The sequence below is a fragment of the Vulpes lagopus genome, chromosome X (genome assembly GCF_018345385.1).
Source record: "Vulpes lagopus strain Blue_001 chromosome X, ASM1834538v1, whole genome shotgun sequence".
NCBI lineage: Eukaryota > Metazoa > Chordata > Mammalia > Carnivora > Canidae > Vulpes > Vulpes lagopus.
In genome coordinates this window covers 5,482,216-5,500,385 of record NC_054848.1, presented here as the reverse complement: position 1 = coordinate 5,500,385, position 18,170 = coordinate 5,482,216, and the positions used below count along the sequence as shown (strand labels likewise).

The window sequence follows — 18,170 nt, the reverse complement described above, 5'->3', positions numbered from 1 at the left end:
TGGAAGGCACACAGATTCTATACTGAGAATATGAATGTGGAATTAGGATAACAGTATCTCCATCCATCTTGTGCATAAAGTATCTCCGCAGTCCTCACATCATTGGCCTTCCCAGTAACACGGAGCTAAGCAAAGGCATGTAGCAGGTCCGTGGGAGTTAGGCTTGGAAGCCGTGAAGGACTGGGGAATTGGAGCTCGTCAAGTCCAGTGGCTCCCCCCGCTCCAGGTAGAGAGACCAAGCCTAAAACCCCCATGTGTGTCACCTTTCCCCGCATCCCAGTGCTGCTGTGGCTGGGCTTCCCTGGGACACCTCTGCGAGGTCATGGTGTTATCAGGTTCTTGTAGAAAAGGGTTCAGTATGGTTTTACACAAGTGGAGAGGAGGAAGTGTTTCTCAACACTAATGTGATCAATATGTGGTCTTTCTAATCTCCCTTGTATTTCGCTTTGAAAGTTCTGCTCAGCATTTTGTGATGGGCTGGAATTTTGGCGATTTGCAGACTCTTCCATACTGATGTCTGTGTTGCCAGAAGCGCTTCGGACCTGAAGATTACTGTCAGTGAAGTCTTCGGATGCGTTTTGTAATTGTGGACATTAAAACGCCACGAATAATAGCACAGGACTGGCAGATACTCCAAGTTACTTAGCCAGTTGCTCTGCAAGGATGCTCACAGCTAAGCTAACGATTCGGTGTTAACTCCTGTAAGACGAGAACCTTTCTAAGTCTTGGTGTCCAGCCCTTTCTGGATGGTGGCAGAGTAACATCAATCGTACTTTGTGTCCTCCCTCATAGGAGCTGACATATTATCCACCCATTTTCCCAAAACATTTCGGCTTCTTCGGGGAGTCGGTCCAGACTTTTCCAGAAAACATATGCTGACCTGGCATTAAATGTAGCATATCTTTATATTAGTTCTCTATTGCTGCATAACAAATTACCCCCAAGCTTAGTGGCTTAAAACAACACACATTTCTTATCTCATAGTCTCTGTGCGTCAGGAGTTTGGACATGACTTAAATGCATACTTTGCTCCAAGGTCCCACAGTGCTGTAATCAGGTGTTGGCCGGGCTGCTTCCTCGTCTGGGGGCTCAGCTGCTTCTGGTGATGCTCTGCTTCCAAGATCATTGCAGTTATTGGCACTGTTCGTTTCCTTGCGGTTATAGGGCTGGGGGCAACTCTCAGCACCTGCAAGTTCCCTGCAGTTCCTTGCCCTACACACCCCCACCCCCACCCCCCTGCAGGCAGATCACAACATGGCTATTCATTTTTCAAAGCTAGAAGGAGAATCTTGATCTCCAGTCTGCTGAGACCAAGCCTTCTATAACAACATATTCTCGGGAGTGACACCCCTTCCCTTTTCCCATATTCTGATATTCTGCTGGTTAGAAGCAAGTCACGGCCGCCCCCTCCTTACCCCCCGACCCACGCAAAGAGAGGTGATGACGTCAGGGGAGATTGTGACTCATGGGGCTCCCTGTGTGTCTACTACAAGAAGGAAAGAAAAAGAAGTGGATCAGTCCCCTTGAGGCATAGAACAGAGCAGAGTCATCAGACATAGAAGAAAACAGATGAATTGATGCAGTGTCTTGTATGCCCTACAGCGTGCCCTCCTATTTCTATTTTGCACTCTGTGCTATATGCAAACCGTACGTCCATAGGAATGAAAAGATGCTGTGGTAAGATCTTGAGGGACAAGATGTACCATGTTGTTTGCTTCATAAACATGTGATCCCTTAATATCAGTGAGTCTGGGTTGACGTTGTGACATCTTATCCCCAAGAAGAAAGATGTAATTGGAGGTCATCAGAAACCTCGTTCCCTGGAAATTCCAAACGTGCTAGCACACTTCTGTAATAGCTCTCGTCTCAGAGATAACCATGAACGAAACCCAGCTTATTAAAATGGGCCTCGTGTACAAACTGTGGTTCCTGCTCTGGCAGGAGAGGTTAATTGGAACTGCAGAGGCGGGACAGATAGAGGCCAGCTAATGTGACCCCTTTGTGGGCAGACCTCAGCTCAGTGGTCAGACCACTCAAGCCTCCCTGTTGCATTTCCTTCCTTTCAGCATTCTGAAAACCCTGCCTTGTTCCTTTCTGTTTGGCCATAATGTCTGCCTGTTACGTTGACGTAGACTGAATCCTGAAGGACTGGCCCTGTTTCGTCATTTCGGAGGCTGATCATTCACTGAGGCAGACCAGATACGATCCTGTTCTTCCTTTCACTTGTCTCATGACGTGCTATGAGTGCCTGTAGGGTTCCTATTTCCATGAACCTAGTAAGTGTTCCCTTTGTAAATGTCTAGACCCAGAAGCACCCTGGAGTTTATTCATCTCCAAGTGGAACAGCTGAACTGTTAGATCTGTTTGACCCGGTGGGTTTATCTGTTAGACACTCTGAGCTTTGCTTGTCTTCTAAGGCATGGTTTGCAAACCATGGCCCGCGGAGCAAAGCCAGTCGGGCTTCTAAGTTTTCCTAAGTAAGGTTTTATGGGAACGCGCCGCACCATAAGTTTGCTTGGATGCCGTCAGACGCAGCCTTTGTGCTACAGCAGCAGAGCTGAGACGTCCTGGCGGATCCCAAGGTCCGTGAAGCTCAGACTATTTACCGTGTTTTCAAGCTCCTGCTCTAAGAAACAGAAGAGCAGTCATAATCCCGGCACAAAGCGGCCCAGAGCTTCAGAATGTCGGTACTTCTTGATCTGTGTTACCAGCACCTGGTTCTAAACAAGGCGTTACTGTTCTTGGTATTTTAGTCATAAAATAAATTCTCTTCCACGGAAGAGATTTTTTTGGAGGCGTGTTACTCATCATGTACCTAGAATTGGTTTGTGGCTTCCTCGCACACTGATCTCTCTAACTTCTCATTTGATTATTTATACGATTCTGCTTTAACTACTTTAAGGCTGCTGTCAGAGTTCAAGATGTTGTTCCTTAAATGAGAAACTTAAATGTGTTAGAGTAGCTATCTTGCAGGATTCCTTGTGTGGATCAAAAGCAATAATTTTTGCTGTGTGTTTTTGGAGTATGTTGGGTTGTGACAGATACATAGACAGGTCATGCTTTATTGTTTCAGCTTATTAATTAAACATTATCTCCATCTTATTATTTAAAAAAATTTTTTTAAAAACCATAGCAAACCATTTTTCTTCCTGACCATAAAACGCACATTTCTTCCCATATAAATGTTCCTTTCTTACATTTGTAGGGATGTAAATTATCAAGCAAAATATTCTTTTTCTTTCTTAATGGTATAAAATAATTTTGTTTTAATTGCTATTGTCTTTGTTTTGATGAAACGTGATACATGGTAGTTAGAGTGACCTCCTTGCTGGAGGACACACCTCTCATCTTTACTTCTGATGTTTCTGATTTTGTGACATCCCCACCCTAGTAGGAACTCACCGGGACGTCCGCATTGACAATGCGAAGTGCACAGGAGGGTCACAGAGAGCTGAGACCTCCTCTGGGTCAGGGATCTGCTAGTGGGAGAGGTATCCTGGGCTTGCAGTAAAGCTGTTCTTGGACCAGCCTGGATTCTGATAGGTCTGGTTCTTGTCACAGTGAAAATAGGCATAGGAAGGAGGCTTTCACTCGACCACAGATAGGATTACAGATTCGTTTCTTTCTGGTTTTCTTTTTTTTTTTTTTTTTTTTTGCTTTTCAACATGTTTTCTTATTTGATTATTATATTTGATTTTCATAATGATTCTTAGAAGCTAGGTCTGAATTTTATTCAGTGAACTTAATGAGCAACAGGGCTGACATACAACAATGAAATGGTTTTATCTGCCCAAGATTGCATGTTTAATTGGTAAAGGTGGAAGATCTGGGATGGAGCTGGTGGTCCACCGCTTTTCCATGTACTCTGCCCCAGGCACGTCCTCCTAATGCTGCTCTGTGTCCCAGCCTACAACAGAGTGGAGGATGAAGTTGTACTTCTCCCCAGCAGGAAATAAATTAGAGCCTCTTTCTCATGTAAAGTTGTTGGCCAACCATCTGTGCTTAAACACCCTTGAACAAGAAGGGAGTTTTGATTATGCAAAATAATAGTTCATGAAAGGTACATCAAGGAACTGCAGGAAGAACAAAGCTCCTTACTGCTTTGGATGTACTCCTGAAAACACACATCAGAAACTAAAGTGGTTATGATTTGTCACGCTCCTACGGGAAGCTCCTTGCACTCAAAACTTGTTACCCTTCCAGTGCTCCAAAACCCAGGTCTATGTCTTAAAATGTAGGGTGTTAAGTACATGCATCCCTTCAGGAATGGAAGCGGTACCCTCTCCCATCTGGGACATCTATAAAAGAGTTAAAGGTACTGGAAAAAGCGGGTGAGTGCTGAATTAGAGAATGATATCCTATGCCCAGGTATGGGGGGGGGGCGGCACAGGAATCAGAGCCAGGTGCATTGGAGGGTGTCATGTGGAATTTGTGCACGGTTTCTTCTGAAAGCTCCACGTTCCTTGGTGAAATCCGGTGTGTAGCCAGGAGTGATTGTGAGATGCGGTGGGGGCTGGGGTGACTGGCATGTAGCACGTTTTCAAGAAATGCTAGTTTTTAGTATTATAAATAGTCAAGTTTTATTTTTACAAATGATGAACTTTACCTTTTCATAATGCAAATATTGAAAATGTAAAGGTATTATATTTCTGGATTGGGATCTCTGGGCGGAGGTGGAAAGAGCACACTCTGTCCCAGTTTCCTTCTCAATGCAGGGGATGACGGGAGTCAGGGAATGGAAACATTTCAAGGAATGCTCGTGAAGTTTTACAATTGTTGTGAGAGTTCCTTTACCCGTCATCTTACAAGGAAGCTATTATCCTCATTATATCAAATTTTATAGTCCTGGAAAATGAGAAAATCAAGAATATTGAGTGACATTTTAGGGTTGTTCAGTAGTTTATGTTGTCTTGATGGGACATGTTCTCCATAGAATGTAGGCCCCCCCATTTTTTTTTGAAATAGACTCAATTTTTAATTGCATTTTTATATGATGCTGGGGGAATATAGAATTATGTGAGATTCAGTTAGAGGAGAATTGATGAGTTTTGAAAATTGATAAGCCGAGGCTGGAGATTATTCTGAATGATTTAAAGACCTATCTTGTTTGAAAAGAGGGGCAGAGTAGATAGAGTTAAGGTAATAGCCTGAAAATTCTAAGAGCATCAAATTTAAGGAAAACATAAAAGATGCATGAAAAGCACTTAACCAGTGTCTGAACATGAGAAACATTGAATAAATATTAGCCATTTTCACTATGAAGGGGAGGGCAAGGTTAACACTTGAATTCTGTGATAGGTCAGGGAGGTGGCACTTAAAAGGAATTTTGTCATTACGAGGTGACCGGAAGCCTGTCAGAGGGTTTCATTGGAAGAGGAGCCATCCATCCGTAGAACTCTGAGTTGTAGAATAAGGTATATGGGAGGAAATGTAGACCGAGTGCCCACGACTGTTTATGCTTGAGTTCATTCTCTGAGACCGTCTGGGTGGAAGAAGGGGAGACAAGGGGCTGTGACCAGGGGCTCACAGTCTGAGGATGTGATTTTGTGTACCTTTGCTCTGGGAGGACTTGAATGCATTCATGTGCAGTTGCCTACCCTGCCTCCCAGGATGGCCCAGAGCAGTGCTTTTCAGATTCCATAGTGCACACAGATCACCTGGGCGTCTTCTAGAAGTGCATGTTCTGACTGAATGGGTGTGTGCTGTGGGCACCCAGCATCTGCATGTCCAACAGGAGGCTCTGAGGCTGCGGGACCAGGGGCTGCACTGGTGCAGTAGGGATGTAGGTGTCCCTCTAAGATAGCTGTGTTTAAATTTGTTTTATTTTCCTGTCTGCTTTGAAGATTTTCTTTCTATATCTGGTTTTAAGCATTGGCAAATTTTGACTGAGTAGCCTTTATATTTCTTATGCTTGGGGGGTCATGGAGATACTTCTAATTGTAATTCTGATTGGGCTTCTAGTTTTAATCAAATTTTTTATATATCAGCAATATTTTTTCTTTCTCTCTCTCTTTATTTATTTATTTATTTATTTATTTATTTATTTATTTATTTATTTATAGAAAGAGACAGAGCATGAGTGGGGGGAGCAGAGAGAGAGAAAGAACCTCAAGCAGACTGCTTGACTGCATGCCCCACACAAAGCCCAGCTTGGGGCTTGATCATGACCTGAGTCAAAATCAAAAGTCAGGTCCTTCAAGGACTGAGCCACCTGGGTGCCCCTATGTATAAGCCAATATTTTTTTTCTATCCCGTTCTCTGTTTCCTATCCTTCTGGGACTCTAATTATATGTGATAAACTTTGTATTATGACCTGGGTCACTGAGTCTCTGATCATGTTTTTTTCTTCATCTTTTCCCTTCTCTTCTTTATCTTGATAATTTTTATCACTGTGTCTTCAAGTTGCTGTCAAGTGATCTTTTTCTTTGTATGGTGTCTAACATCTTTAAGATACCATCAGGCATAGTTTTCACTTCTTCATTTTTACTTCTGGAAGTGTCATGCAGGTCTTTCTCCTATATTCCTGGACAGACAAAGCAGATTTATAATGACTTTTAAGATGTAAATAAATAAATAAATAAATAAAATATTCTTTTCTGCTAACTCTATCACCTCTATCATTTCTGCTTTTGTTTCTTTAGATTTCTTTTTTTCTACTTCTTTTTCCTTTTGGACTTGTGAAGGGAGAGGAGGTGGTCTTGTGGGACTGAACCCTTCCCTGTGGGATCTGAAGCTGTTTCCAGGTAGATAGTGTCAGAAATGAGTTGAATTGTAGGACACCCCACTAGTGTGGGGAACCCCCTACCAGCAGTGAAATTGGGGGTGCAAAATTTTCTAGTTTGTAAAAGGTAAAGTCTGTATTTTTTCTGAAGTATGATTCTACTTGTAACTTGGATGGGTGTGATGGTTTTGCAGAGTTAGGCAGTGTTTGCAAAATTCTTTGAGATGAAAGCCTGTTTAGAAACTTAAAAATATAAATCAAAGGGTGAACAACTACATTTCACAACTTTAGAATTTTTTCCTCTCTTTTTCCTTTTCTTCTTCTTTTTTTTTAAATTTTAAGGAGGCTCTGTGCCCAACGTGGGGCTTGAACTCATGATCCTGAGATTAAGAGTTGCATATTCTACCAAGTGAGCCAGGCAGGCACCCCTAGAATTTGTTTCTCTTAAGAGAAATTATTTATATGAGGCTTTTAGGCAATCCATTATTAACCTATATTGTTTCCCATTGCTTTGTAGAATTTCTAGAACTATGTTTAAAAAATTGGGTATGGGGAATCCCTGGGTGGTTCAGCGGTTTCGCTCCTGCCTTCGGCCCAGGGCATGATCCTGGAGTCCCGGGATCGAGGCCCCCAGTAAGCTCCCCTTAGGGAGCCTGCTTCTCCTTCTGCCTGTGTCTCTCATGAATAAATAAATAAAATCTTAAAAAAAAAATTCAGGTACTCATCTTAGTGGCTAACACTAATTTCAACTTTTGTATGTGCCAAAACCTGTGCTAATTGTTTACATAGTTAATACTTAGGGTAATATTACACAGTAATCGTAATTATCCCCCTTTTATATTTGAAGACACTGAGACTTGTAGAATTAATTTTGCCTCCACATCATACAGCTCCTACCTGACTGATGTATTTGCTAGTCCTTCATTCTAGAATATTCCTTTGTCTTTCACATCATGTAACTCATCCTAAATATTGATGGCTTTTTTTTTTAAAGATTTTTAATTTATTCATTAGAGCGCAAGCAGAGGGAACAGCAGAGGGGGAGGGAGAAGGAGAGTGCCCACTGAGCAGGGAGCCTGATGCATTGACTCGATCCCAGGACCTTGAGATTATGACCTGAGCCAAAGGCAGACGCTTAAGCATCTGAGCCACCCAGGTGCCCCAATAACTTATGTTTTTAAAGAGCTTTCTCTTTGACAGTAGTTCTGATCAGGTGGCTTAGAGAAATTCTGGAATATTCATATTTGAAGACTCCTTATTAACGAATGTCTTTGCCTTAAACCTTAACCAAAAAAGCACAACATTATTCTTTGTACATTTTCATTATATAGTGTTAACAAGCTTAGTTGCAAACAGCTTACTTAAGCTGTAAAAGAAAAGAAATAGCTTTCTCTTGGTTTAATCCTTTTTAAAGGCTTACTTACTATTACTTCTTTTACTAAAGTCGAGTTGACACAATGTTCTATTGGTTTCAGGTGTAACCGAGTGATTCAGCTTCTGTGTACCTTAGCTGCTCCCCATAAGTGTAGCCAGCGCCCATCTGTCAGCCTACAACACTATTACAATACCACTGACTATTCCCTACACTCTTTTACCCCCCATGTGTCCATTCCATTAGTCTAATCCTCTTTGACCTCATGTGTACTTTCATTACTTTCTGTGTCTGCCTTGTTTTAATACAGATTAAACTGTTTAATGACTGCCCGCTCACTAGCAAACATATACACTGTAATCATAGCAGAACATCATTTTCATACTTTCTTTTTCATCATTTGATTCCTAGTACCTAGAATGGCAGTTTGGCTTATCAATTAGTATATAAATCCTTCCATGGGCTGATTATTTCATATGCATGCCTAGTCACTCTGGGTAACAAAATGCAGGCAGAAGGGGAGAGAAGGAAATGACAGTTTAACTGGAGGATCCTTGCTGTCCCTGACTCTCTGGAAGTTTTTTAATTTCTGGAATCAAATGTGTGCCTCGTGATCTTCCAGAGATCTTCCAGCAACATTCTGGAGTGTTTCTCCCAGTGGAGTCATCTGACCATTGATATTTCCATACACGGTGACACATTTGCCTTCAAAAATAAAGAAAAGCAGGTCAAGGAAGAGGAAGTTGAGATACTTAAGATGACTTAATTTGACAAAACATATGTATTCATTGGAAGTGACTTCCCTAATATGCATATTTCTGATTGTCTCCTATTTTGTATTATTCATGGCCAAGGTGTATAATTTGCCCGGGAAACAAATTAATTGTAATCCCATCTAACAAATTGGTGTGTATAATTGAGTTTCCAGGCAAATTATAATTGCATTTCCATGAATAAATTACAAACATTTGAATTGACAATGCATTTTTCTATTTCATGCATACTTAGTACTTAGGTTCCTTCTTTGAAAGATGCAACTGGAAGTTTTAGTTGTTTTTTTTAACACTCACTATAATGTTTTTTATTATTTTATAGAAACTGTATATGCACATTAAGAGAGAGACTGGCAGAGACATAGGCCGAGGGAGAAGCAGGCTCCATGCAGGGAGCTTGACGTGGGACTTGATCCTGGGTCTCCAGGATCAGGCCCTGGGCTGAAGTTGGCACTAAACCGCTGAGCCACCCGGGTTGCCCATCTTTGGGTACTATTATAGTAGCCCATTTATTCTTGTTTCCTGTTTATCTGTAGAATGGCTGAATTTGGCACTGCATCACTTTGCAAGAAAGGCTCATGGGTGCTATATTCTATGAGTTTTTCTGTCTTTCAGAATGTTTCTGTCACATATACATTTAAGTAACAGCTTATATATGATTTTATATATATTATATATACATTTTTTATTTTACTTATTATAGTCATTGTTGTATTGGCTTTACACATTAGATTTTGTAGGGAGGTACTAATTGGGGGGGAAACTATATTTTCTCCATTATAATCAACCTGCCTTTTCTACCTGGATGCCTGAAAAATTATATTTTTATCCTTGAAATTCAATAGCACAAGCAACATTTCAGTGTTGCTTGTTTTTAATCAATATTCCTGGATGAGATTCCTGCCCTTTTGATTTACATATATATAATTTACATATATATGTATGTGTGTGTGTATATATATATATGATTTCCATACATGCATTTATAGAAGAACCTATCTGCAATGTGTTCCCTCTATTCCTTGATATTTCAAGAGTTAGATGCTCACAGGTGATCTAATAGGAAAGCCAGTTGAGAGTCAGTGGTTTAGTTCTTTTCTTAGTTTACCCAGAGATACCTTGTGTCCTTTAGAAATCTGCTGGCTGTTATAGTGGCCCACACACTTACCTGTTCTGTGATTTGGGATAAATTATAATCTCCCTGAGCTTCTGTTTCCTCATTTGTACAATGGAAATAATAATGGTTATGGGGATTGGGGAGGAATAAGTGAGATGAGCAAGCAAAGCACCTGGAAGAGGGATTCTGTATTCATGGTGGCATTTGGTTATTGGCTGCAGCAGGAAAAAAAACCCTGCCCGGGCTCTGGCTCTTTGGAAAGGCTGCTATATTTGATGCATGATACAGTTCTGTTGAATTGAATTAAATACCAAGTGCAGTGTTCTCTCCATATCTGAGGCCTCATATATATAGGATTTCTAACATACTAAGTTTGCGAATTGAATGTTTTTATATTCATCATTCCATGATTACTGCATAAATTATTTTATTGTATAGTACCTTGCATTTTATACCAAACAAAACAAAGATGATAACATCTTTTACAGAAACATCCAAGAACTGTTAACCTACTATTGTAAGGATTTCACTTTATTTTTATCATTTGCCAGGCACGTTGAGATTAGCACATTGCCTAGATAAGGCACTAATAAACACATTTTAGTTTTTACGCTAAGAGATGGGATATAGGAGAGATTCATAAGAATTAACTAATATATAATATTCCATAAAATATTAAGGATCTTTCACCTAATCCCAAGAGTGTTTTCATTTACTATAGTACTTTGCCTTATCCAGCCCTTCTTTGAGTTCACGGTGACAACCATGAGATAGTAACTATTCTAGAAAAATACATCATCTTTGAAGAGTATTCTGTTCTGAGTTTTGTATAGGGAAAGAGCAGAAGAAACCATGACTTTTCCAAATTTTCAGTTGGAGCCACTGACTAGCAAACATTGCCATTTGTGTGATTAGTGCAGTGATTCATATGAATAGTTTTATAAAGCAGTTGTAGTTACATTAATTTTACAACGAATAGTTTGCCTAAATAGCTTGATAGAATTTTCTAAAGAAGAAATACCACATTTCGCACATATATCCGTGTTACCGCAGATGGTTTTCATTTACCATGAAGTTGATGGGCATTATACTCCTAATGATTTGGATGACTTGTATCTTTTCTAAATTTTTTACATCCCTCTTGATGAGTCTACCAGTAATTAACTAGTAATATCACAAGAAATAGTAGGTGCTTATTGGTCAGAAGTGTATTTACTGACACTGAATGACCTTTGTTCACAGGATTTACAACTGGCCATTAGTGGACCAATTTACACATTTTCTCTATATCTAGAGTATTAATATTCACACATCATTTTCACTGACTTGCACTCATTTTGATCCTTTATTCCATTCAACTAGTACATTCTTAATAAGCTACGTTTAAAGGCACAGTGAAAAAAAAATGAAAAAAAAAAAAAAAAAATAAAGGCACAGTGAGAGACCTGCATACACATACCATAAATTCTCCAATTTATATTCAGACCATTAATAGTTTTCAACCTCATCCAAGATAATTATCTGAGATTATTGATAGAGAACATCAAAATTTGCCTTCAGTAGAAATAAACAATGGAACAGTTAAATAGAATTCTTCTGTAAGATTGTTGTATCAAATCCATGTATTTGTAAGATGATCTTCAAAACTTAGACTTTTTTCTTCCTTATAAAGGCCAGCAGGGCAGCGTTCCCCCTGTGGAGATTTCAGTGCTTACTCTGACGGTAGCACATTGGAGACTCGGGATGATCACCGTAGAAGAAGCAGAGCCAACTTTCTGTCTTTGGATCTTAAAACATTTTTGTCAGAGTAACAGAAGAATTTGGAAATGTTAAACAGTAAACTTGTAGCATGGGAAAAGAAAAGAGACACCAATTACTCTACTCCTATTGAGCGCCCATTGTGGGCCAACTCTGCATAATAGCGCTTACTCCTTTGTATGCAGCGTCTCATGTAATATTCATAATGCTATTTGTACTATTTCAGGCTCATGGACCAGTCTAGAAAGCTCTGGTGCAAAGATGAACCCTTTTTGTTCCCACATTTGTTTCCATGGTTCTCAAAACAATCACAGGCACACACACACACACACACACACACACACACACACACACAATCACGTTTTTGAATCCATACCAAAAAGGAGAAATATTAAATAAATAGAACACCTCTGACATCAACCAGGAGATCTAAATTATCTAAATTATCGTCCTAATTATGATCGTTCTTATGTTCACTGGGAGAAAATGTTTCCGATCTGGGTCAGCCCCTGTTTTTGTTTTTAATTCTGCCCCATTTGCTCCCTAAGTAAATTATGAAGATGAGGAGATGCCACCGTTGTTTTCCTGTCCCTCACAGCTCGAGGGTGTGGCACTTGGCACACAGATGATGAGAGCAACACGAGCAGGGAGCCCGTACCTCGTTATCCGAGTCCCCACTCATCCCTGGGTTCCTCTGTGAAGCTTGCATGGAGCTGATGTGATTATACCGTGGTGCGAACTAAGCCACGGCGATTTCCCAGTTAGCAAGCAGTAAACGCTTGCCAGATTTAATAAAACTATTTCTACTTGGAAATTTCAGCCCACGTGGGCCAACTGATTTTGGTAACTAAGGTCTTTCAGTGCCCTGTGATGTATACAGTTTGTTGAGAGCGAAAGGCCGGCAAACACTCCATCATCATTGTTACAGCTTCCTTCACGGACTTTGATTCCAAAGTTAGGGTTGGACCTACATTTAGAAACTCAAAAGCCAACAAAGTAAAACACATCTAGTACCAGGCAGGAAAAATGAACTGAGAAACGGAGGAAGGGAGAAAAGCCTGAAGAATCGACTCTTTCACTGTTACAAACTTTCTAAAAAATTAACTTGCTACCAATGTGTGGGACTTCGGTATTGAAACCACAGCCTTCCTTCTGAGGTTTACCTGGAAAGTTCTTAGATTCAGACAGTATTTCGACTAGGAGTTAATCATTTATTTGACGTCCACGATTGTAATTTAAACTTTGAGGTTATGCTACTTCTAGCTAGTGTTTAGGTTTCCCCCTTTTTGTTAATTGGAGTGTGAGCTCTTCCCTTCTGCTTAATGGTCATGTGGTATTGCCACCTCGAAAACATGACAGTTTATGCTGTCACTGCACCTGTCCCACGGGATACACACATGTCTCGCTCTTACATAGGTTTTTGTTTAATTGTGGTATAAAATACACATAATGTAGGAACGCCTGGGTGGTTCAGTGGTTGAGCGTCTGCCTCCAGCTCAGGGCATGATCCCAGCGTCCTGGGATCGAGTCCTACTACATCAGCCTCCTATGGGGAGTCTGCTTCTCCCTCTGCCTGTGTCTCTCTCTCTCCCTGTGTCTCTCATGAATCAATAAACTCTTAAAAAAATACACGTAATATAGCATTTATCATCCTAAGTCATGTACAGGTTTTCAGCTTTTATTTTTTAAGATTTATTTGTTTTAGAAAAAAAGCACATGACCTGGGGGATGGGCAAAGCACGAGGGAGAAGCAAGCTCCCTGCCAGCATAGAGCCTGACACGGAGCACGACCCCAGGGCCCTGAGATCATACCTGGAGCTGAAACCAGGAGTTGGACATTTAACTAATTGAGCCCCCCAGCCACCCTGTATGCAAATTTTTAAAAAAGATTTTATTTATTCATGAGAGACACAGAGAGAGACAGGCAGAGACACAGGCAGAGGGAGAAGTAGGCTCCTGTGGGGAGCCTGATGCAGGACTCGATCTCAGGACCCCAGGATCATGCCCTGAGCCAAAGGCAGACACACAACCACTGAGTCACCCAGGTGCCCCTATATGCAGATTTTTTCTTTTTTTTTTTAAGATTTTATTTATTTATTCATGAGAGACCAGAGAGAGAGGCAGAGACACAGGCAGAGGGAGAAGCAGGCTCCATGCAGGGAGCCCGACATGGGACTCGATCCCAGGTCTCCAGGATCAGGCCCTGGGCTGAAGTCGGCGCTAAACCGCTGAGCCACCCGGGCTGCCCTGTATGCAGATTTTTAATGCAACACTGTTTGGGGAATGAACCAGGAGCAGCACCATGGAACAATTTGCGCTGGTGTCAGAGTTACCCAGGGTTACTGGGATAGGTCCTTGCCCTGACGTTACCACGTTTGGGGTTTTTCATACTATTTCTGGTCACCATCAACATGAGAAATTAACAGGCGATCATTAACCGTCTTTTTGGAAACAAGGTAGAAACATTCCTTTCTCTCCTCCTCACTCCTTACACCAGGGACTTTGATGATGGGGAGGGTTTTTTCATTCCTTTTTAACCCTCTGTTGTTAACACACCTCTACCGTGGTGTGAGATACTCTCTGGCTACTAGTCCTCAATATTCGCTAACATTCTCCCGCCAGGCTACCTGGGGATGGCCTGTCTGCCTAGAGGGTCATAAGCGTCAGCGAGGAGCAGCGGGCAGCAGGCTGGCAGGCGTCACCAGATGTCACCAGATGGTAGAGAGCCATACTCAGTCATTATGAGAAGCAGCAGGCAGCGCGTGGGCAGCCTTACAAGTGGTAGTGGGTGTTGTCAGGTGTTCCCCAGGTGTGACCAGGTGCCGGAGAGCCGCATTCGGTCACCCACCAGCAGGCGTTACCAGGTGCTGCGGCAGTGAGTCACGGGTAGTCATCAGTGTGGAGCAGCAGGCGGTCTGCTGGCATTCAGCCACACGAGGCTCGGATCCCACCCCTGGTCTGGGTTCACCAGTGCTACCATTTTTATTTCTAGAAGAAGTCAAACAATAAACAAAGTAGCCTCCTTGAAGATCTCCTGCTTCCAGTGTCAAGAAACGCCAGGCCTTCCCCGGAGCCACTCTCAGACACTGGTGTTCGCATGGCCCAGGGCACGCTGAGTTGTCACGGCCTCTGACAGTTCAGACTTCGTGCACGTGGAGGGGCAGCTCAGGGGCCTCCGGGCGGGGTGTGAGCCGTGCTCCGCGCGCCGGTCCTGGCTCTGCCACCACAGAGGCCTGGGGCATTGCCCGCGTCCCGCAGGTGAGGGAAGCGGGGTGTGGGGGTGCCACACCCACTGCCTGAAAGCCTGGCTCACAAAGCAAAGCTCCGCGACCACAAGGCACCGCTGCAGAGGGGAAAACGGACGGCTGGGAATTTGCCAGGCTGGACAGGTGTGTTGCAGGTGAAAGCGGGTGTAGGGGGCTTGGGTAGGATGTGGGTAGCAATCTTGGCAACCAGCTGTCCAGGCGAAAGGAGGGGTAGGCTGACAGTTAGGATGATAGTGAGGCAGCCGTCCTCCACCAGGCGAAGGGACGCCGCAGCGTGAGGCCATTTCCCTCTCTGTCCCTGGGGGGGGGGGCGCTGCTTTTAGGATCCTCAGCAGCTCCCTACTTGAGCAGCAGAAAGAAGCCCATATCCTCCGATTGCTTCTTATGTTCTAGTGGCAACCAAATGCTGTCCTGAACCTGTGTTCCTAAGGAGAAAGATGCATTTGATAGCTAGTTCTTTCCGTTACTCACACTCTTTCCATAATGCGACCCTAAATAAATCCCGGAATACCTGTTCTCACTAGTGTTTGATTGATTCTGGGTTCAACTGAAAAGTCATCAGCTAGAGGCTATTCAGAACCTGGCTGTGTCACAGGTAACGACGATTCATCTTTTTTCACTGCGTAGTTTATTGATAATTCCATATTGATAGACTGTTGCATCTGCACATTAGCTCTAGAAACCAGATATTATTAAAATATGTTCAGTTAAGGGAGGCTAAGATTACTTTTTGATGAGATATCAGCAAATATTACTGCTGTGAGAATTGCAAAGCTCCCGGAGGCCTACAGCTAAGGCCTTGTGATTAGCATTTAACACGTAAACAGAATGACTCATTAGAGAATTAAAATCTGTGTATGTCTACAGTAGTCCAAAGGGGGCCCTCAAATTGTAGAGAAGCTTCATGAATATTTCTAATCAATTATTTGACAACTACATTTAACTCAAAACGTAATACTTTGTTGAACGTGTGTATGTATAACTGAGGAGATCTGTTGCATGCAGGATAATGTTATAACTCATGGGTCAGATTCCTTTTAGAAATTAGCATAAAATATTAGTTCTTTAGGAGGAAAAGAAAGCAAATACATTTATTTTGTAAGACATTCCAGGGCGGGCACCTGGGTGGCTCAGTTGGGTGATGATCCCAGCGTCCTGGGATTGAGCCCCGTTCCCAGCTCCTAGCTAAGCGGGGAGTCTGCTTCTGTCTCTGTCTGCCTCTCCTCTCGCTCATGCTCTCTCTCGCTGTCTCTCTCAATTAAAAAGAATTACATTCCGGGGAAATTTTGGCCAAATAAGAATTTTTACCTTCCTTTGTCTTGGAAATCAAGCATCATGTATCTTTAATAAGTTTTCTTTCCAGGGAGCAGGCGGGGTCAGTCGGTAGAGCATGAGACTCCTGGTCTCGGGGTTGTAAGTTCGAGCCCCACGTTGAGTGTGGAGATCACTGAGAGAAACCAAAATCCTTAAAAAAAAAATAAGTGAAATTTTCCCCTTCTCTCTTTAGCCTCTCTTCCCCAAGAAGAACTACGAATGCCTGACGAGCTGTGAGTTCCTCAAGTACATCCTGTCGGTGAAGCAGGGCGACTGCCCAGCCCCGGAGAAAGCCAGTGGGTTTGCCGCCGCCTGTGTGGAAAGTTGTGAAGCTGACAACGAGTGCTCTGGGGTTAAGAAGTGTTGTTCGAACGGGTGTGGACACACCTGTCAGGTGCCCAAGACGCTATACAAAGGTAAGGAGAGCTGATGTGACGGGAACCTCACAGAGTCACTGGTGTGTGTGTGTGTGTGAGTGTGTAAGGATGTCAGTCAAAGATGGCACCATTCCAAGAGAAGAAAAAGGGTTAGAAAACACACTGTGACACACGGAAGCTTCTGAAAATATTACTGGAACATACAGATCAGCCACGATGCACTCATTCTGGGGCGGGGCAAGCCCTTCTTATTAGGGCGAACGTTTGGGAAGGACATCACTTCACGAACTTCCTCGTACTTTTCCGCATGGGGAGTTAAGTCAAGTAAGCCACGCCGTGGACATGGGAGCAAATCGATTTAAATCCTTGGAAAATAGGCTGGGCGTGGGGCACCCTTGCATAACAAACGCATGGGTTTTGTGGTTTTCCTGTTGGCAGAATCCAAGAACAGAAGTGTCATTGTACAGACTTGAAATATTTTGATTAGCGTCTTGAGAACCCAGATGGAGGAATAGCTTTCTTCCAAAGATGGGGATGCAGTTTACCAAACAATTTAGCAGATGTAATAGTTTACATTCACAGGCACTTTCTAGAGCCCTAAACTCCTTGATGCTAAGGGCTACTTCCCTCTTCTGGGAATTGTGACTCGGTTCTTTGACAGCAGACCCATTCTGTTGTGTTACGTACAGGTTTGGGTACCATCAGAGTATCCCGGGAGACAAGATTTTGCTGGTTCTTTGGGTCTTCTATGAAGAGTGAGATAGAATCAATCACTAGGCACTATTCATTACAAGTAGAGAGAGTCATCTCTCCCTCCCTCCGTCTCTATTTCTCTGACACCAAATATATATTCTTCCCAAATATAGGTCAGTTATTTTTAAACCGTATAAAAGAGTATTGCCAGCAGTGCCAGTTTTGAGTGATGTGCTGTTTTCAGAAGTCTGTTCTTACTATCACAACGGCGCTAGTCTCCCAGAACTCACGTCCCTGCCCATTTCCTCTGGCGCTCACTTGGAATTACTGTCTCTCAAATCTGTACAGTCCTCCCAGTTTTCCTTGTATTTGCATAGGGTCTTGGGAAACCTGGCATAAATATTATGACTCAAATTCAAAATAATTGCCCCTTCCCCTTCTTACCAGGTGACATGTCTTAATGGATTTAAAGTTTTACTGTTTTCATGCCTCTCATAAACTACATAAAATCACTTTTGCAAAACAACAGCATTTAATTTTTCTAAAGTCTATTATTAAGAAGCCTTTTCTGTTATTCTAGATCACTTACTATTTAAGTATTCACATTTACCATAAAAATAAGATGCTTTTAGAATGACTGTTGAAAACCCATTTGTAAAAACCCTTAGTGTTTTAAAAGGAGGGTGTTTTAAAGAGGCCATATAAATTAAAACATGCTTTTTATTTAAAAGCATTGAAGAGTCCGTATGAATTTCAAATATGTCTGGTTCACCAACAGT

At 42.2% G+C, this 18,170-nt stretch overlaps 1 protein-coding gene across 1 annotated transcript in view; it reads left to right on the top strand.

Annotated features, from left to right (window-relative positions):
• Positions 1-18,170, top strand: part of ANOS1 (anosmin 1) — a 182,031-nt gene that overhangs the window by 107,039 nt on the left and 56,822 nt on the right. The window contains exon 4 of the mRNA XM_041740610.1: positions 16,515-16,737. Coding sequence (XP_041596544.1) covers positions 16,515-16,737 — 223 coding nt within the window. The remainder of the gene's footprint in view (positions 1-16,514; positions 16,738-18,170) is intronic.